The 13,124-nt window shown below is 41.6% G+C and overlaps 2 protein-coding genes across 3 annotated transcripts; one reads left to right on the forward strand and one right to left on the reverse strand.

Annotated features, from left to right (window-relative positions):
* Nucleotides 1–983: 983 nt before the first annotated feature.
* LOC148893614 (kelch domain-containing protein 1-like) lies at nucleotides 984–8,441 on the forward strand. 2 transcript variants are annotated; one of them, XM_089004770.1, is made up of 13 exons: nucleotides 984–1,106; nucleotides 1,356–1,470; nucleotides 1,892–1,962; nucleotides 2,537–2,654; nucleotides 2,958–3,070; nucleotides 3,160–3,247; nucleotides 4,160–4,318; nucleotides 4,403–4,461; nucleotides 4,526–4,635; nucleotides 4,779–4,851; nucleotides 4,926–5,010; nucleotides 7,897–7,949; nucleotides 8,099–8,441. In XM_089004770.1, the coding sequence occupies exons 2-13, from the start codon at nucleotides 1,366–1,368 to the stop codon at nucleotides 8,247–8,249; spliced, it is 1,185 nt and encodes a 394-aa protein (XP_088860896.1). In that variant the 5' UTR covers nucleotides 984–1,106; nucleotides 1,356–1,365; the 3' UTR covers nucleotides 8,250–8,441. The 2 variants fall into 2 exon arrangements, with proteins under 2 accessions (XP_088860896.1, XP_088860897.1); XM_089004771.1 differs by lacking the exon at nucleotides 984–1,106 and having other exon boundaries at nucleotides 1,355–1,486.
* A 1,045-nt stretch (nucleotides 8,442–9,486) lies between these two features.
* Nucleotides 9,487–12,415, reverse strand: LOC148893615 (uncharacterized). The gene is made up of 4 exons (XM_089004932.1): nucleotides 12,357–12,415; nucleotides 11,641–12,037; nucleotides 10,388–10,452; nucleotides 9,487–10,106 (listed from the first exon to the last, which is right to left on the reverse strand). Exons 1-4 carry the CDS (start codon nucleotides 12,413–12,415, stop codon nucleotides 10,007–10,009), a joined length of 621 nt encoding a protein of 206 aa, XP_088861058.1. The 3' UTR covers nucleotides 9,487–10,006.
* Nucleotides 12,416–13,124: the final 709 nt, after the last annotated feature.

The raw sequence follows: 13,124 nt of genomic DNA on the forward strand, positions 1-13,124 counted from the left end.
CACTTTACAAGAACAGATCATTATAATTAATTTGCCTATCAGTTACATTAAAGTGATAAACACATTTCCATGTCTTGTAAATGTTATTAATTTAATTTATACGTCACACGTACTGTATGAGGGTGGCCCGGAAGTCGAGTGGTTAGCACACCGGCTTCATAGTGCAGAGGTCGCCGGTTACCTCCCGGTCCGGCCTCCCTGTGTGGAGCCTGCATGCTCTCCCTGGGCCCGCGTGGGCCCCCTCCGGGTCCTCCGGCTTCCCCCCACACCCAAAAATCATGCATGGCAGGCAGATTGACCACCCTAGATTGTCCCGAGGTGTGAGTGTGAGAGTGACTGCTGTACGTCTTTGTGTGCCCTGTGATTGGCTGGCAACCAATTCAGGGTATCCCCCGCCTCGTGCCCGAAGACAGCTGAGATAGGCTCCAGCACCCCCCCCCCCCCCCGCGACCCTAATGAGGAATAAGCGGTATGGAAAATGGATGGATGGATCTCCTGTATGAATCACCAGCTAAATTAGCTTTGCCGCTTCCACAAATAGTTTTTAAATCACACAAAGGCTATGTTCCAAGTATGTCAAACAACATTCTAAAATAACCATGACACACACTAACAACCAGATAGAGCAACTGTGGCTTTTACCAAATTCTTAGGGAGAAAGTAACATAACCGCTGTTCGTATATATGCTATAATATTGCCTTTTACGGAAGGAAGATTTGTTTGGTTGCGCAAGATAACCTCTCGCACCAAACTAATCAACATGTGGAAATATCACTGACCAACGTTGGGCACACAAGCGACTGCTTTGCCTACAGATGCATGCCAATGTGTGCTCACAAGGGTAAAAAACATGCACGGTGCATTAGACATTATAGTATACTGTAATCGTAATGTATTGTGTTGTGTTGAATTGTATGAACCACCACTCAGTATTTTTGCATCTGTAATTTATTTAGAAAATAAGCGTGTCTTATTTTGAATAATTTGCACCGGATATGACGTTTATTTTGAGGTTGTTATTCAGGTGTTGTGTCAGGAACGACAGAAAGGCGATGTCATGTTACGTCTTCGATACATTCTAGCTTCACTAACATGAGAATAAACGGTAAAATAATATATTGCTTCTTTTTACGTATTTTATTGTTAAAACCTGTTTCTGGTAGCTGTTGTTATTTCGTCGTGAACGTCTATTTTACGATGTTAGCTTGCTCGGCTTTGTATACAAATAACTTTCGCGGTAAGACAAGGTGGCTTACAATATTTGCTCGTTTCTGCCTGAACCCAACTCGAGCAGATGTTTCACACCCCTTTGGAGAATACTTTTGTTTGACTCGTTGTTGTTGTTTATATTTAGGCTGTCATGCATGATGTCGCTGTTTGAGAGCCGCTTGGAACTCGTCGCCCGAGAACGCAGCGGACATAGTGCGGTGGTGGAGGGCGATCGGCTGTATGTGTGGGGCGGCTACATGGTAACTCAAGGCGCAGGTTACAATACGTACTTTCCTTATTATTTCATTTTTACCAGTGTTCTGTTCATACGTGATCTAACTTGAAATTGAGGACAAGTAAGAGCAAAGAGAATGATTTAGCTAAGCAATGCGAACCCTGTGCCTTTATTAAAAGAGATTTCTGCAGTGCGACCCCCGTGAGGAAAAAAAGGGGGCGTGGAGTATACTGTACGCACCGTAATTCTTGACACTTGGGGTATTTTGATATTAGCAATCAGATGTGTTATTAAAATACATACAGTGTTCCTGCAAACTTTGAAATAGCCAATACATTGTGTCCTTTAAATAAAATGCACAAAAACGCTCATCATACAATTTTGTTCGTTTTTTTGGTCATATGTCATGCTCGCTTGATGTCAATGAGTCATGTTGTTTTCCACAGACTGTTGAAAATGATGAAGTGTTCATACCCAGTGATGAATTGTGGGTGTATGACCTGGTACAAGGTGCATGGTAAGAATGTTACATCTCTATAGTGGAACTCACAAATCAAACACATTCCTTTGACTTCCAATTGTAGTTAAAAAATATTGTTCTAGAGTCAAATGATAATGTAACAATGTAACGACTTTATTGAAGCAGCACTCACTGTTTTCGGGGCTATCTTGCCTTCCTATTGGTGGTCTGCAACAAGAGTGGTTTCCCAACTTTTTAAGAAAATGCTCAGCTCTCAAAATGTTAGCATGAGCAACATTAAACTACAGTAGCGTAGTAGGCCCAAGTGTTCATCAGAAAATTTCATTTTCAATCTAATACCATCATAGACAACTTAAAAACTTTAACATCATGCTTGCTTTGCATGAACACTTTTCATCATTTTTTCATCAGTAAAACATTGCTTTAACTGAACTACTAATTTTACAATTTTTACACTTTTTAAGTTTATATCGGGATTTAATTAAGACTGGGATAGTGACTTTTCAGCCAGATTTCCCAGGGTTTTTATCCGCTTTTACGCGTTTTGTTTCCACTGTGAAAAATGAATTGAGTGAATCACTCAACCACATAATTTTTCCTTTACTCAAAGGCAGGTGTTCCACATGGCAGGTGAAGTCCCGCCCTCCATGTCTGGGTCCTGCAGCTGTTCCCTAAATGGTCACATGTACATATTTGGAGGTTGTGATGACAACGGTCAGACCAATCAGGTGAAATTTCTAACACAAAGTAGATGTCACAAATACTTTGCATTGGTTATCAAAAGTCTCCACACCCCTGTGCGAATACCAAGTTTTTGTGCTTGTACTCTCACACCTATTTTTGTGATTATTCATCCATTCGTCTATTTTCTGACCCGCTTATCCACAAAAGTGTCGCTGGACCACCTGGCTGCCTTTTATGATGATGATGATATAATACTCAAGTCACATCAGACAAAAATCATTAAAAGCTGTATATCCACCCTTAAAAAAAGTCCGCTAAAGGTAATAAACCGTGTGACTTTCCAACAGATCTATCACGTAAAGCTGACAGGTGATCATTACGCATGGACCAAAGTCGTGCACTGTGCCGGTTCGGCACCATCGCCTCGAGACAAACTGTCCTGCTGGGTTCACAATGGAAGGTAGGCACAGTAAAGAGAGGTGACCACTTCACTTTCAATTTTTGAATGCCTGCATCTATCCTGCATTAATTTAAAAAAATCTGCTTTAGGATCATCTACTTCGGGGGATATGGTCACAAATTGGTGGAAGAGGTGGACAGAAGAAACAGGAGCTTCATTGTAGATGATTTATCAGAGGTAATTTTAAGGATCAGCCTTTATTAGTCTCACAGTGGAGAAATTTACAATTCACAGCAGTAAAGTGATGAAAGTAAGAGGAAAGGAAAGGAAAAAGTAGAAAAACAAAATACAGGACCTGCTGGAAAGGTTGCCATTCTTGCGGCACCATCTTGAAGTCAAAACAACAAAAAAGATAAAATAACAAATAATGTGACACAATACAAAAGACATAGACAGTCATTCAATCTTAAGCACTTTCTGCACCCTCTTGAAAGAGGAGAGGGTCAAAGCGTCCTTTTCACCAGTGGATCAGGGACATTATAGTGAAATGTGTACAAGCTAAATATAGAAAGCAAACACGAAGCTGTATCATCCATTCACAAAAAGAGACTCACATCTCTTGCCCACATAAATCCGCTTCAATTCCAAGCCGCGGCAGTTCCACAGTTCCTTTCTTCTCATCGCGGGCTCCTCAAGTCATGCATCCTTCCGGCCGCAGACCTTTTCTCTGAACAAAGTTGGGCTGTGAAAATGCTGCCTCGGAGCTGTACAATAATGACGGTCAAATGGCACTGACATTCATCCAGAATCAAAAACAGTGTTGGAATATTCATGCTGCCGAAAAGGCGCAACCGTTCAGCAAAGTGGTTCATCCTTGACATTCATCTTTGATGAATGTCGTGGCCAAAAATGCTGAAAAACAATCCATATCCGTTCCACACGATGCACAACAACTCAAAGTGACAAAAGAAAACACAAAAACAAGAAAAAAAGCCAGGCTCATTAGAGCACATGCTGACGGCCGCCTACTCGGGCGCCATCTCGGACTTCTTTGGACTTGAATGAATTAACATGTGTTGGTGAGTGTGTCTTGATTTATTTTTCTTTCTTGAGCTAAACATTCCTCAGATGGTTTTGGTCTTGTTTAAGGGCGTCATGTGGGGATGGAACAACGAGGTTCACATATTTGACCCCACGCAATCCAGTTGGGGTCAACCTCAAACACACGGCCACGCTCCGGCCCCCCGAGCGGCCCACGCCTGCGCCATGCTCGGAAATCGAGGCTACGTTTGTGGCGGGAGAGTTAAGGTGTGAGCCGTTGTTCAGTTCTCGTCTCAATTTGGAGATAAAACGTGTATGTGTTCCAACATCATGTTTTTTTCGTGTATACAGGAAACCCGAAAAAATGACATTCACTGCTTGCACCTTGACTCTTGGACGTGGTCAGAAATGTGAGTCACTGTGACATGTCACTCTTTGATGGGCATCCACGTGCTGAAAATGAGTTTTGTCCAGAGTCCCTGTGTCCAACGTTCCAGTGGGCCGGTCATGGCATTCACTCATAGCCGTGTCGGACAGCAGCTTGTTTTTATTTGGAGGTCTCAGTATGGACTGCAAACCTATGAGTAAGAATGTTTACAGGAACACGTTTGTTGAAGTTCCTTTTTTTGGGGGGGGGGGGGGGGGGGAATGCAAAACAACGATGGAGTTTTTATTCCAAGGCAGCATTTTCCATAATTTTGTGAATCCTATTCATTTGTGTTACAAGGTGATGCTTGGCTCTTCGATGTGGAGACAAAGACATGGGGGGAAATGGAGCATCCTTTTAAGAACAAACCAAGGTAGAGTTGCTTTAGCCATGATATGTAAAATGTTATGCTTGGGAAAAAAAAACAATCATCCTCTGCTTTTTAAGGTTATGGCACACGGCTTGTCCCGGCAAGGACTCTGATGTCATTGTGTTTGGGGGCAGTTGTGATTACATCCTCCTTGTTGACACTGTGAGTACCAACAACACGAAAATATTTGTGGCAAGTGTCAGTCAGTCGTATATATATATTTTTTTTACCCTAAAAAAAATGATGTGATAGCAGTGTCTCAAACTCATGACCTAAAGTAAGCGAACACCCGGGCAGACAACTCTGAAAAGTTGCCTGCCCCATTTTTTACAACTTGAAACACAATAAGATGACTAATCACAAAAAAAAACATTGTTGCGAAGTATGAACGATTTTCTTTTAATTAAACAAGTACCTACTACAAATGCTCCCTTGCTTAATTTATGGTAAATATCCCTTACTGAAGATTTTGCTCCAGTTGTCATTTGTTGTCATGGTGCACAATGCAATGTTTGCATTGCGTTGTCTGCTAAAAGCCACATGGACTGCTATTTCTAAGCGCCTTTCAAAACTCTCAAGTACATTTTACTGTCACGGTATAGTCCAAAGGACGAAACAAGCTTCTGATTGGCTGCAGTGCCGAGTTTGCAAATTGCCAAACGAACGTTCGTTTACTTGAAAGTTTTGAAAGGCGCTTAGAAAGAGGAGTCCACGTGGCTTGTAGCGGTTTGCTTGTAGCTTTTGCTTTATTGAATAAAACAAATGCTTGATTTGAAAAAAAAAATCATATATATTTTTTAAATTTTCTTGAAGAAGTTGTTGGCCACCCGGACCGAGACGTTTTGAAAGTTGTACGCCTGACGTAAAAGTTGTACGCCCCGGGCCTCCGGGCAGACGTAATTTCAAACACTGGTCATAGGCATCTCCACATAAGGGGAACGATTTGATTTGGTTTGATTCAACGCACTCACATTTTGAAAGTCCCACCCACTTTTATTTCAACACTTCAAAGTCAAAAAGTCAAAGTCAGCTTTCCACTTTTTGTTGTTTTTGTGCAAAATTCACCAAGCACTAACCTCTGCAGTGGAGGTCAAAAGGAATGTCACCGCTGCTCTGGACCTCATTACGGAATAAAAATTCTGATCATCCCGCTATGGATTTTCTATGACGGAAGTCATTGAGGTTCTTCCGACATGTGCCTTCATGAGCAACGTGTTTGTAACAAGTACAATGTCTGTTTTTTTAATTATGGCAGTGACAAAACACTGTAGTGCCGACAATGGGTTTCTCTTTAGGCCAGTGGGGGGGAGGGGTTCTCTCGTTTCGAATTACTGGAGCCAATAATACCAACGTTGAGGCAGTACCGTAGACAAAGAAGCAAGGTAATAGTGGTAAAAACAAAATAACTTTATATTGAACATAAATACATGACAGTAAAATTGTTAGCACAAGAACACAGTAAAAAAAACTCACTCTCGTAGCTGTTTCTTTTAAAGTAAATTAAGTTCATGACAGTGACGTGCGGTGAGGTTCATGGCTGGTGAGGCACTGACGTCATCACAGTCAGATTTACAAACATATAAACTTTACAGAGTCGTTTATTCACCATTTGATTGGCAACAGTTAACATGTTTTGTTGAAAATATCATGTCAGCATTCTTTATATACTGTATACAAACTGTAGCATAGAAAAAATTAATTACAAAAATGTTATTATCGTGTTACTTTTACTTATAAATGAAGTCCATGTGCCGCTCTTTCTGAAGAAAGGCATCGATAACTTCTTTGTAGAAGCCTTCCTTATCTTTCTTCAGTTTCAAAAGTCTCTCTATTTCTTTCAATTTAGATATGTAATCCTCCATTCTGACAATAAGGCCAAGCAACACCAAAAAATGACTGGATGGTTGCACATAACTTGCTAACTGTTTACTGTAACTTGCTCTCATTCTATTATTCTGCAGCCAAAGAGGCGCAAGAAGAATCTGTAATCACCAGCGCCCCCTGTCATGAGGCAGGAGAACTGTGTGCCTCACCTAATCACACAGTTTTGGTAAAAATTAAATAAAATAAACACTGTAGTACAGTGTTTATAATGTAAAGTGACTCTACATTATATACACCAGCTAAACTGTAGAAATTTAGTTCATATACTAAAAGTGTTTGAACACTTTAATAGCGTTATGCAGAGGGACAGCAATGCGGTCTCACTGCAGAGCAAGCCAGCACAGTTCGCAGAGTCATTGCGCAATCCATGGTGAGGCTCAGCCGGCTGCTGCCTCACCGCTCGTCTCTACTTGGTATTTGAACGGTGAATGTGCAAATTCAGCGATTTTGAAAAAAAATCCAAAAAAATGGTGAAGTTAAATGGAAAAGAACGTTAAAGTACAAATCACTAAATAAATATAACTGTTTACTTTATTTTTTCATTTGATATTTCCATGATGACAGGTGAGGCACGGCCTCAGCTGCCTCCCCTGACTGCACGTCACTGGTTCATGATCACCCTTTTCAACACCGGTGTAGTGTGTTTTTTTTTTTTTTCTTCAGTCTGACATATCTGAACAAAATTGTGCCTTGCTAATCCCAGCGTTATGTTGTCTGGGTCGGAAACTCAGCATAAAACCCGGCCAGAATAATGTCGAAATGAGCTGGCTGGAAATCTGGGCATATGGAAGCTAACAGCTATGTTAGCCAGGAACAGTGCTCGACGTTGCATAGAACGACTCTCTCGCTCTCCCGAAACACCTCTTTAGAATATCCGAAGAGTACGTCTCGTCAGAAAAAGCGCGACATTGGTTGCGTAGCCAGCTCTTGATGTCACAAAGGTGAAATAAAATCGCCACCTCACTAATATTCTGTGCCCTGATTCGCCAAGGCTACAGCAATACTTTTCTGTTCTCTTGTTTTTCTTTCAATCTCTTTGGTAGTATGAAACATATCCTCTTCTAATTTATCACGTCTATTCCCCCCATTTCCTCATGCCATAACCCGGGCTACATGTTGATTCGGAAAATAGACTAAAAGTAAAGGCGTTGTCACTTTGTACAGGGCCACTGCAACGATGCACTCGTCTTCCAGATGGCGCCATATCCACTTTTCAGGTAAATATTCTTACCTTGACAAAAAAAGTTTGAACTGTGCGGCAGGGCGCAGTCACTAACCCGCAAAGATGTTAAAGGTTTTTATCATACTTTGTTCCTTCCCTGACATAGATATGAAAAATGTTGCTTTTTATGCTTCCCACACACAGAATTTGCGAGGACTACATCGCAAAGAACGCACACGAATATGAGGTGCTCGGAAAACAGCTTCCACGTCTTCCTCCCAAACTCTGCGCATCAGTGAAGAGGAGAATGTCTTTCTATAGGCCTTCAAAGAAACAACACACGCAAGTTTTCTGAATGCCGACAATAATGCAGTTTATTATGAGTATCATTATTGCATTTTTCAAATTGAAATCTTGTGATGAGTCTTGTGATGTATTTTTAACATTCAACCAATTCTATGTTTTTTTTTTTTTGCACAAATGTGAAATGATCTCATGCTGGCTGCCTGCTGTCATGATGATGAGGATTAAAAAGCACGTGAAAATATTGAGATACAGTTACATTTTTTGGAATGAAAATCCCAATATGCGTTCTGGTGGAAAATTATTGGTTGTTAATTAGAGCTGAGGCAAATGAAACGCTCAATGCAAAGAAAGAATTGAAGTAAAATAAAAGACGTGCAAAAAGAAGAAAAAGTCAACTGAGTATAAAACAAGTATTCCCACTCACATAGGAAACATTAGATCACATGTGTCAAAGTCAAGGCCCGCGGGCCAAATCCGGCCCGCCACATCATTTTTTTCGGCCCGCGAAAGCAAATCAAACTTGTTAAATTCCATGATGATTGCTAAAATCTGAGCCAAATGTTCATATTTTTGGATGTCAACCACAATAAAAGTCATTATTCTTGACTTCAGATTTGATAACGAGTTATTCATTAATTTGCTGTGTGCTCTATATGTAATATTTGAAGGGATTTAAACATTCTAATGGGTTCCCCAAATTCATAACGGCCCTCGAGAGGAAACCATAACTACAATGTGGCCCGCGGCAAAAAAATGACTTTGACACCCCTGCATTAGATGAATAAACCTATATTATAACTTACTGGTGACTTTACATGACATGACGGATTGGTTGCTGAATGAAGCCAATCACAGAGCAAACAAACTGCTTATCACATTCATTATTCGCACATGTGGACAAACGAAGATGAACGTTTTGGTAAGAAACTACACTTTGGGGATTATGAGCGTTGTCATCAAATGGTGAGTACAGTTTTGCTTTTTTGAATGTTGCTGTGCCGATGACCATTTTGTGTTTGGGAGCCTTTTACTGAGCCAGTTGCTTGTTCTGTAGCCACAAATGGACAGAAGTCTCCTTGTGCCGGTCCCAAGCTCGGATAAATAGAGAGGATTGTGTCAGGAAGGGCATCCGATGTAAAAGCTTGGCCAAAACAAACATGCGGATCAAACCTCTCAAGATGGAGGTCACTGATTCGCTGTGGCGACCCCTTGACGGGAAAAGCCGAAAGCAAAAGAAGATAACTTACTGGTAACAATTCTTGAAAAGTATTGACTTCAAGGATGAATTAATGAAACATTTATTTTTTTATTTACCAAACTGCTTGACCTGACACAATTTGATTTTTTTCATAACTTTTTCCACTGGAACCATTTTCACCACCACTAAGTGGCAGCACAGCCCAATGCCCAAACAGAAAAGCCATGGATGCAATTATGAGGCATTTTATTGGCACACATTCCTTTCTTCAATGGGTGGAGAAGTGCTGCTTTTACTGTGGTCAGGAAGGAAACCTTAAATAAACACGGCGAGCGGTACACGCCTTCCTTTTAGCCGCCTGGCCTTGCGAATAATACCCCAAAAAATCCCTTCCACTGCCGTCTATGCTGTTCATGCTGCAAGACTTCATTCTCAAATGCTACTCGGCTAATATCATTTTATTTATTAGCAACAGAATGGTTTTACATTAGCTTCCTATTTCCAAAAGTACACAACAATATGGCGAGTGCTACAATACAAGTTGGCTAAGTGTGCAAAAAACAACAAACAATGAACTTAGCGTTCAGTGGAGGTGAGGGTGGGGGTGGTCAACTAAATTCCCTCTCAATGGTGTCCATCAATTCTTCCTCAGAGCCGTCGTACATTATGACTGGTGTGCTGAGGGGAGGCATTCTGGGGCCAAAAGTGCTGATGACAAAGAGAAACAAAAGTGAAAAACATTTGCCATTGTAACATGTGACCTGCAAAAAACATTTCACCAGATCCTATTGAATGTGTACTGTCAAGAATTGTGTGACAAAATAAAGCATAGTAATCCATGGTGGGCAAAGAAGATGACAAACTGTGTAATGTTTGAATCGTTTTCACAGTGATCGCCATTGAGCATAACTGACAGCAGCAACCAGCGTAGCACTGCTGTCACTGTCGCACAAGGAGGATTCAGTCAACCCGGGAGTGACATGACTTACGCCTGCGTTTGAGATAAGGTGCCATCTTCTTCTGCTGACCTTGTCAAGAAGGCCTGAGTAGAACACTGACCAGGAAATAAAGATAGAACAGTGTTAAGAGGTTTCAAATTGTTTTTTTCTTTTTCAGATTAAAGCGTCACGGTCATCCAGCTGCGTCGGATCATCATTGCATTTTATATTTTTGGATTCCATACCTGTCAACCTTGGCTAATAGCCACCCTTATAAATGATTACAATTCCGGTATAAAAGTTGGAGTACGCCGTACATTTTTTGAAATGATAAAAAAAAAACGCTAACACAAGCGGAAATGCAGACAGTTTATTGCACATGCGCACATTATGCTTTTATCAATCTGACTGTAGCGATAAAAAATATACGATTTACTGGTTTGCTGGTTTGCCGTGACAATAGTAGCGATCGGTGGCTGCATTGCCGTTGGCTACCAGCAGTTGAGATGAACTGAATTTGAGCCTCAAATGGTCTTTGCAAGATCAGATATATAAAATAACTCAAATTGATAAAAAGCTAGCTGGCTAAGAGATAGCTAATAATAATAATAATAATAATAATAATAATAATTGCTATTATACATTACATCTACAAGCGCTCTTTAAAACTCTCAAGGAAAGGCGCTTATAAATGAAATCCATCCATCTTCTGTACCGCTTATTCCTCAGTGGGGTCGCGGGGGTGCTGGAGCCTATCTCAGCTGTCTTCGGGCACGAGGCGGGGGACACCCTGAATTGGTTGCCAGCCAATCGCAGGGCACACAGAGACGTACAACAGTCACACTCACACCTAGGGACAATTTGGAGTGTTCAATCTGCCTGCCATGCATGTTTTTGGGATGTGGGAGGAAACCGGAGGACCCGGAGAAAACCCACACAGCAACCGGCAACTGTGAAGCCGGTGTGCTAACCACTCGACTACCGAGCCGCCTATAAATGAAATGTATTATATATTTTAGTCACCGTACGGTTGGATTGACAAGCATAACGTGCTCATGCGCCATTAACTGTCTGCATTCCCGCACGTGTGTGCGTTTATTATCATTTCAAATGATGTACGGCGTACTACAATTTTTATATGGGAATTGTAAACATTTATAAGGGCTATTAGCCAAAGGTTGACAGGTATGGAAATATCTAAAACGGACAGAATTGGGGGCCGAACTTGAGCACTTTGACCTTACAAAAGTTTGACTTGAACTTGACACTTTAACCTAAAAAAGGAAGCCGTCCTTAGTCCTTACATGAGGCGGAGGTGCGAAGGCGTGATGGCTCCTGTTGTTTTTGTTGCCTGCTCCCCGGGAGCCATGTGGCCCCTGTGCCCCACCGAGGCCGGAGGTGGTAGAGGAGGAGGAAGAGGAGGACGCCCCCTGCTGCTGCTGCTGCTCATCTTCCTCCCCGCTCCTGAAGTGACACAGTCCGTATGTCCTGGTCCTCACGAACGCCTTCTTGGACGCCGCCTGGTTCTTCTTCCCCTTACGGCACACCGCCGCTGCCGCCTCGTCGAAGCCGCCCAGCTCGGCGGCGTCCGCGCCGTCGTCGTCCCCGGAGAGCTCCGAGTCGTGGCCGGCGCTGTGGCACTCCACCGGGGCTCGACGGCGGGAGTGGACCCGCAGAGCGTCGACCCGATCCCATCCCGACCTTTAGCGTCTACTTAAGTCATCTTCAAGTCATCGCCAGAGTCGTAGTTCAAATGAGATGTGACATAAAAGTATCAAGTCAGCCTTAGTTTACACTTAAATGTCACTTTGTTGAGCGCATGACCCAAACGGAGCTCCTCAAAGGACGTGAAGCGTCGGCTTGGTTACATAACGCGACTTGGACCCAGCAGCAAAAACCCACTCCGCCTTCTCATAAAAAGACAAACATTCATCGTTGAGTTTTCCAACTTTTTCTCTCTCTTCTTCTTTGGTAGCGAGAAAAAAAAACTAACGTTCTTCCGAGATAAAAATAACAGTACCAGGATGAAGCCACAAAAGTCGTAATCTTACAAGACTGGTGTTTAATATCGTTGCTCATTTCCAAAGTCGAAATTGTTTTAGGATAAAAAGAGATTTTTTCAAAAAGACAACGGAATTCATAAGAAAATTGCCATATTTTATGGCAAAAAATGACAATCTCTCTACGTTTACAGTGTGACTTTTTTCTTGGAAAAAAGAAACCTCAAAAAGTCAGATTCATGAAATAATGTGACAGCTTTTATCTTAAAAAATCACAAATTAAACCAGAAGAGAGGAATAATTTTTGGATGAGAAAAAGTAACAAAATGTACACTTTTTGAAGTTTTGTCTGCAACAATATTCATGCCAGTGATTTAAAAAAAAATGTTTTTTAGAAGAACAAAAATTGTGGAAACGATCATTTTCATTTAAGGCAGGGGTGTCAAAGTTATTTTTTACCGCGGGCCACATTGTAGTTATGGTTTCCTCTCGAGGGCCGTTATGAATTTGGGGAACCCATTAGAATGTTTAAACCCCTTCAAATATTACATATAGAGCACACAGCAAATTAATGAATAACTCGTTTTCAAATCTGAAGTCAACAATAATGACTTTTATCGTGGTTGACATCCAAAAATATGAAATTTTGGCTCGGATTTTAGCAATCATCATGGAATTTAACAAGTTTGATTTGCTTTCGCGGGCCGAAAAAAAATGATGTGGCGGGCCGGATTTGGCCCGCGGGCCTTGACTTTGACACCTGTGATTTAAGGGATCTGGCCATCGGT

This window comes from Hippocampus bargibanti, linkage group LG09 (assembly GCF_051943395.1).
Source record: "Hippocampus bargibanti isolate YZ-2025 linkage group LG09, ASM5194339v1, whole genome shotgun sequence".
In the NCBI taxonomy this organism is placed as follows: domain Eukaryota; kingdom Metazoa; phylum Chordata; class Actinopteri; order Syngnathiformes; family Syngnathidae; genus Hippocampus; species Hippocampus bargibanti.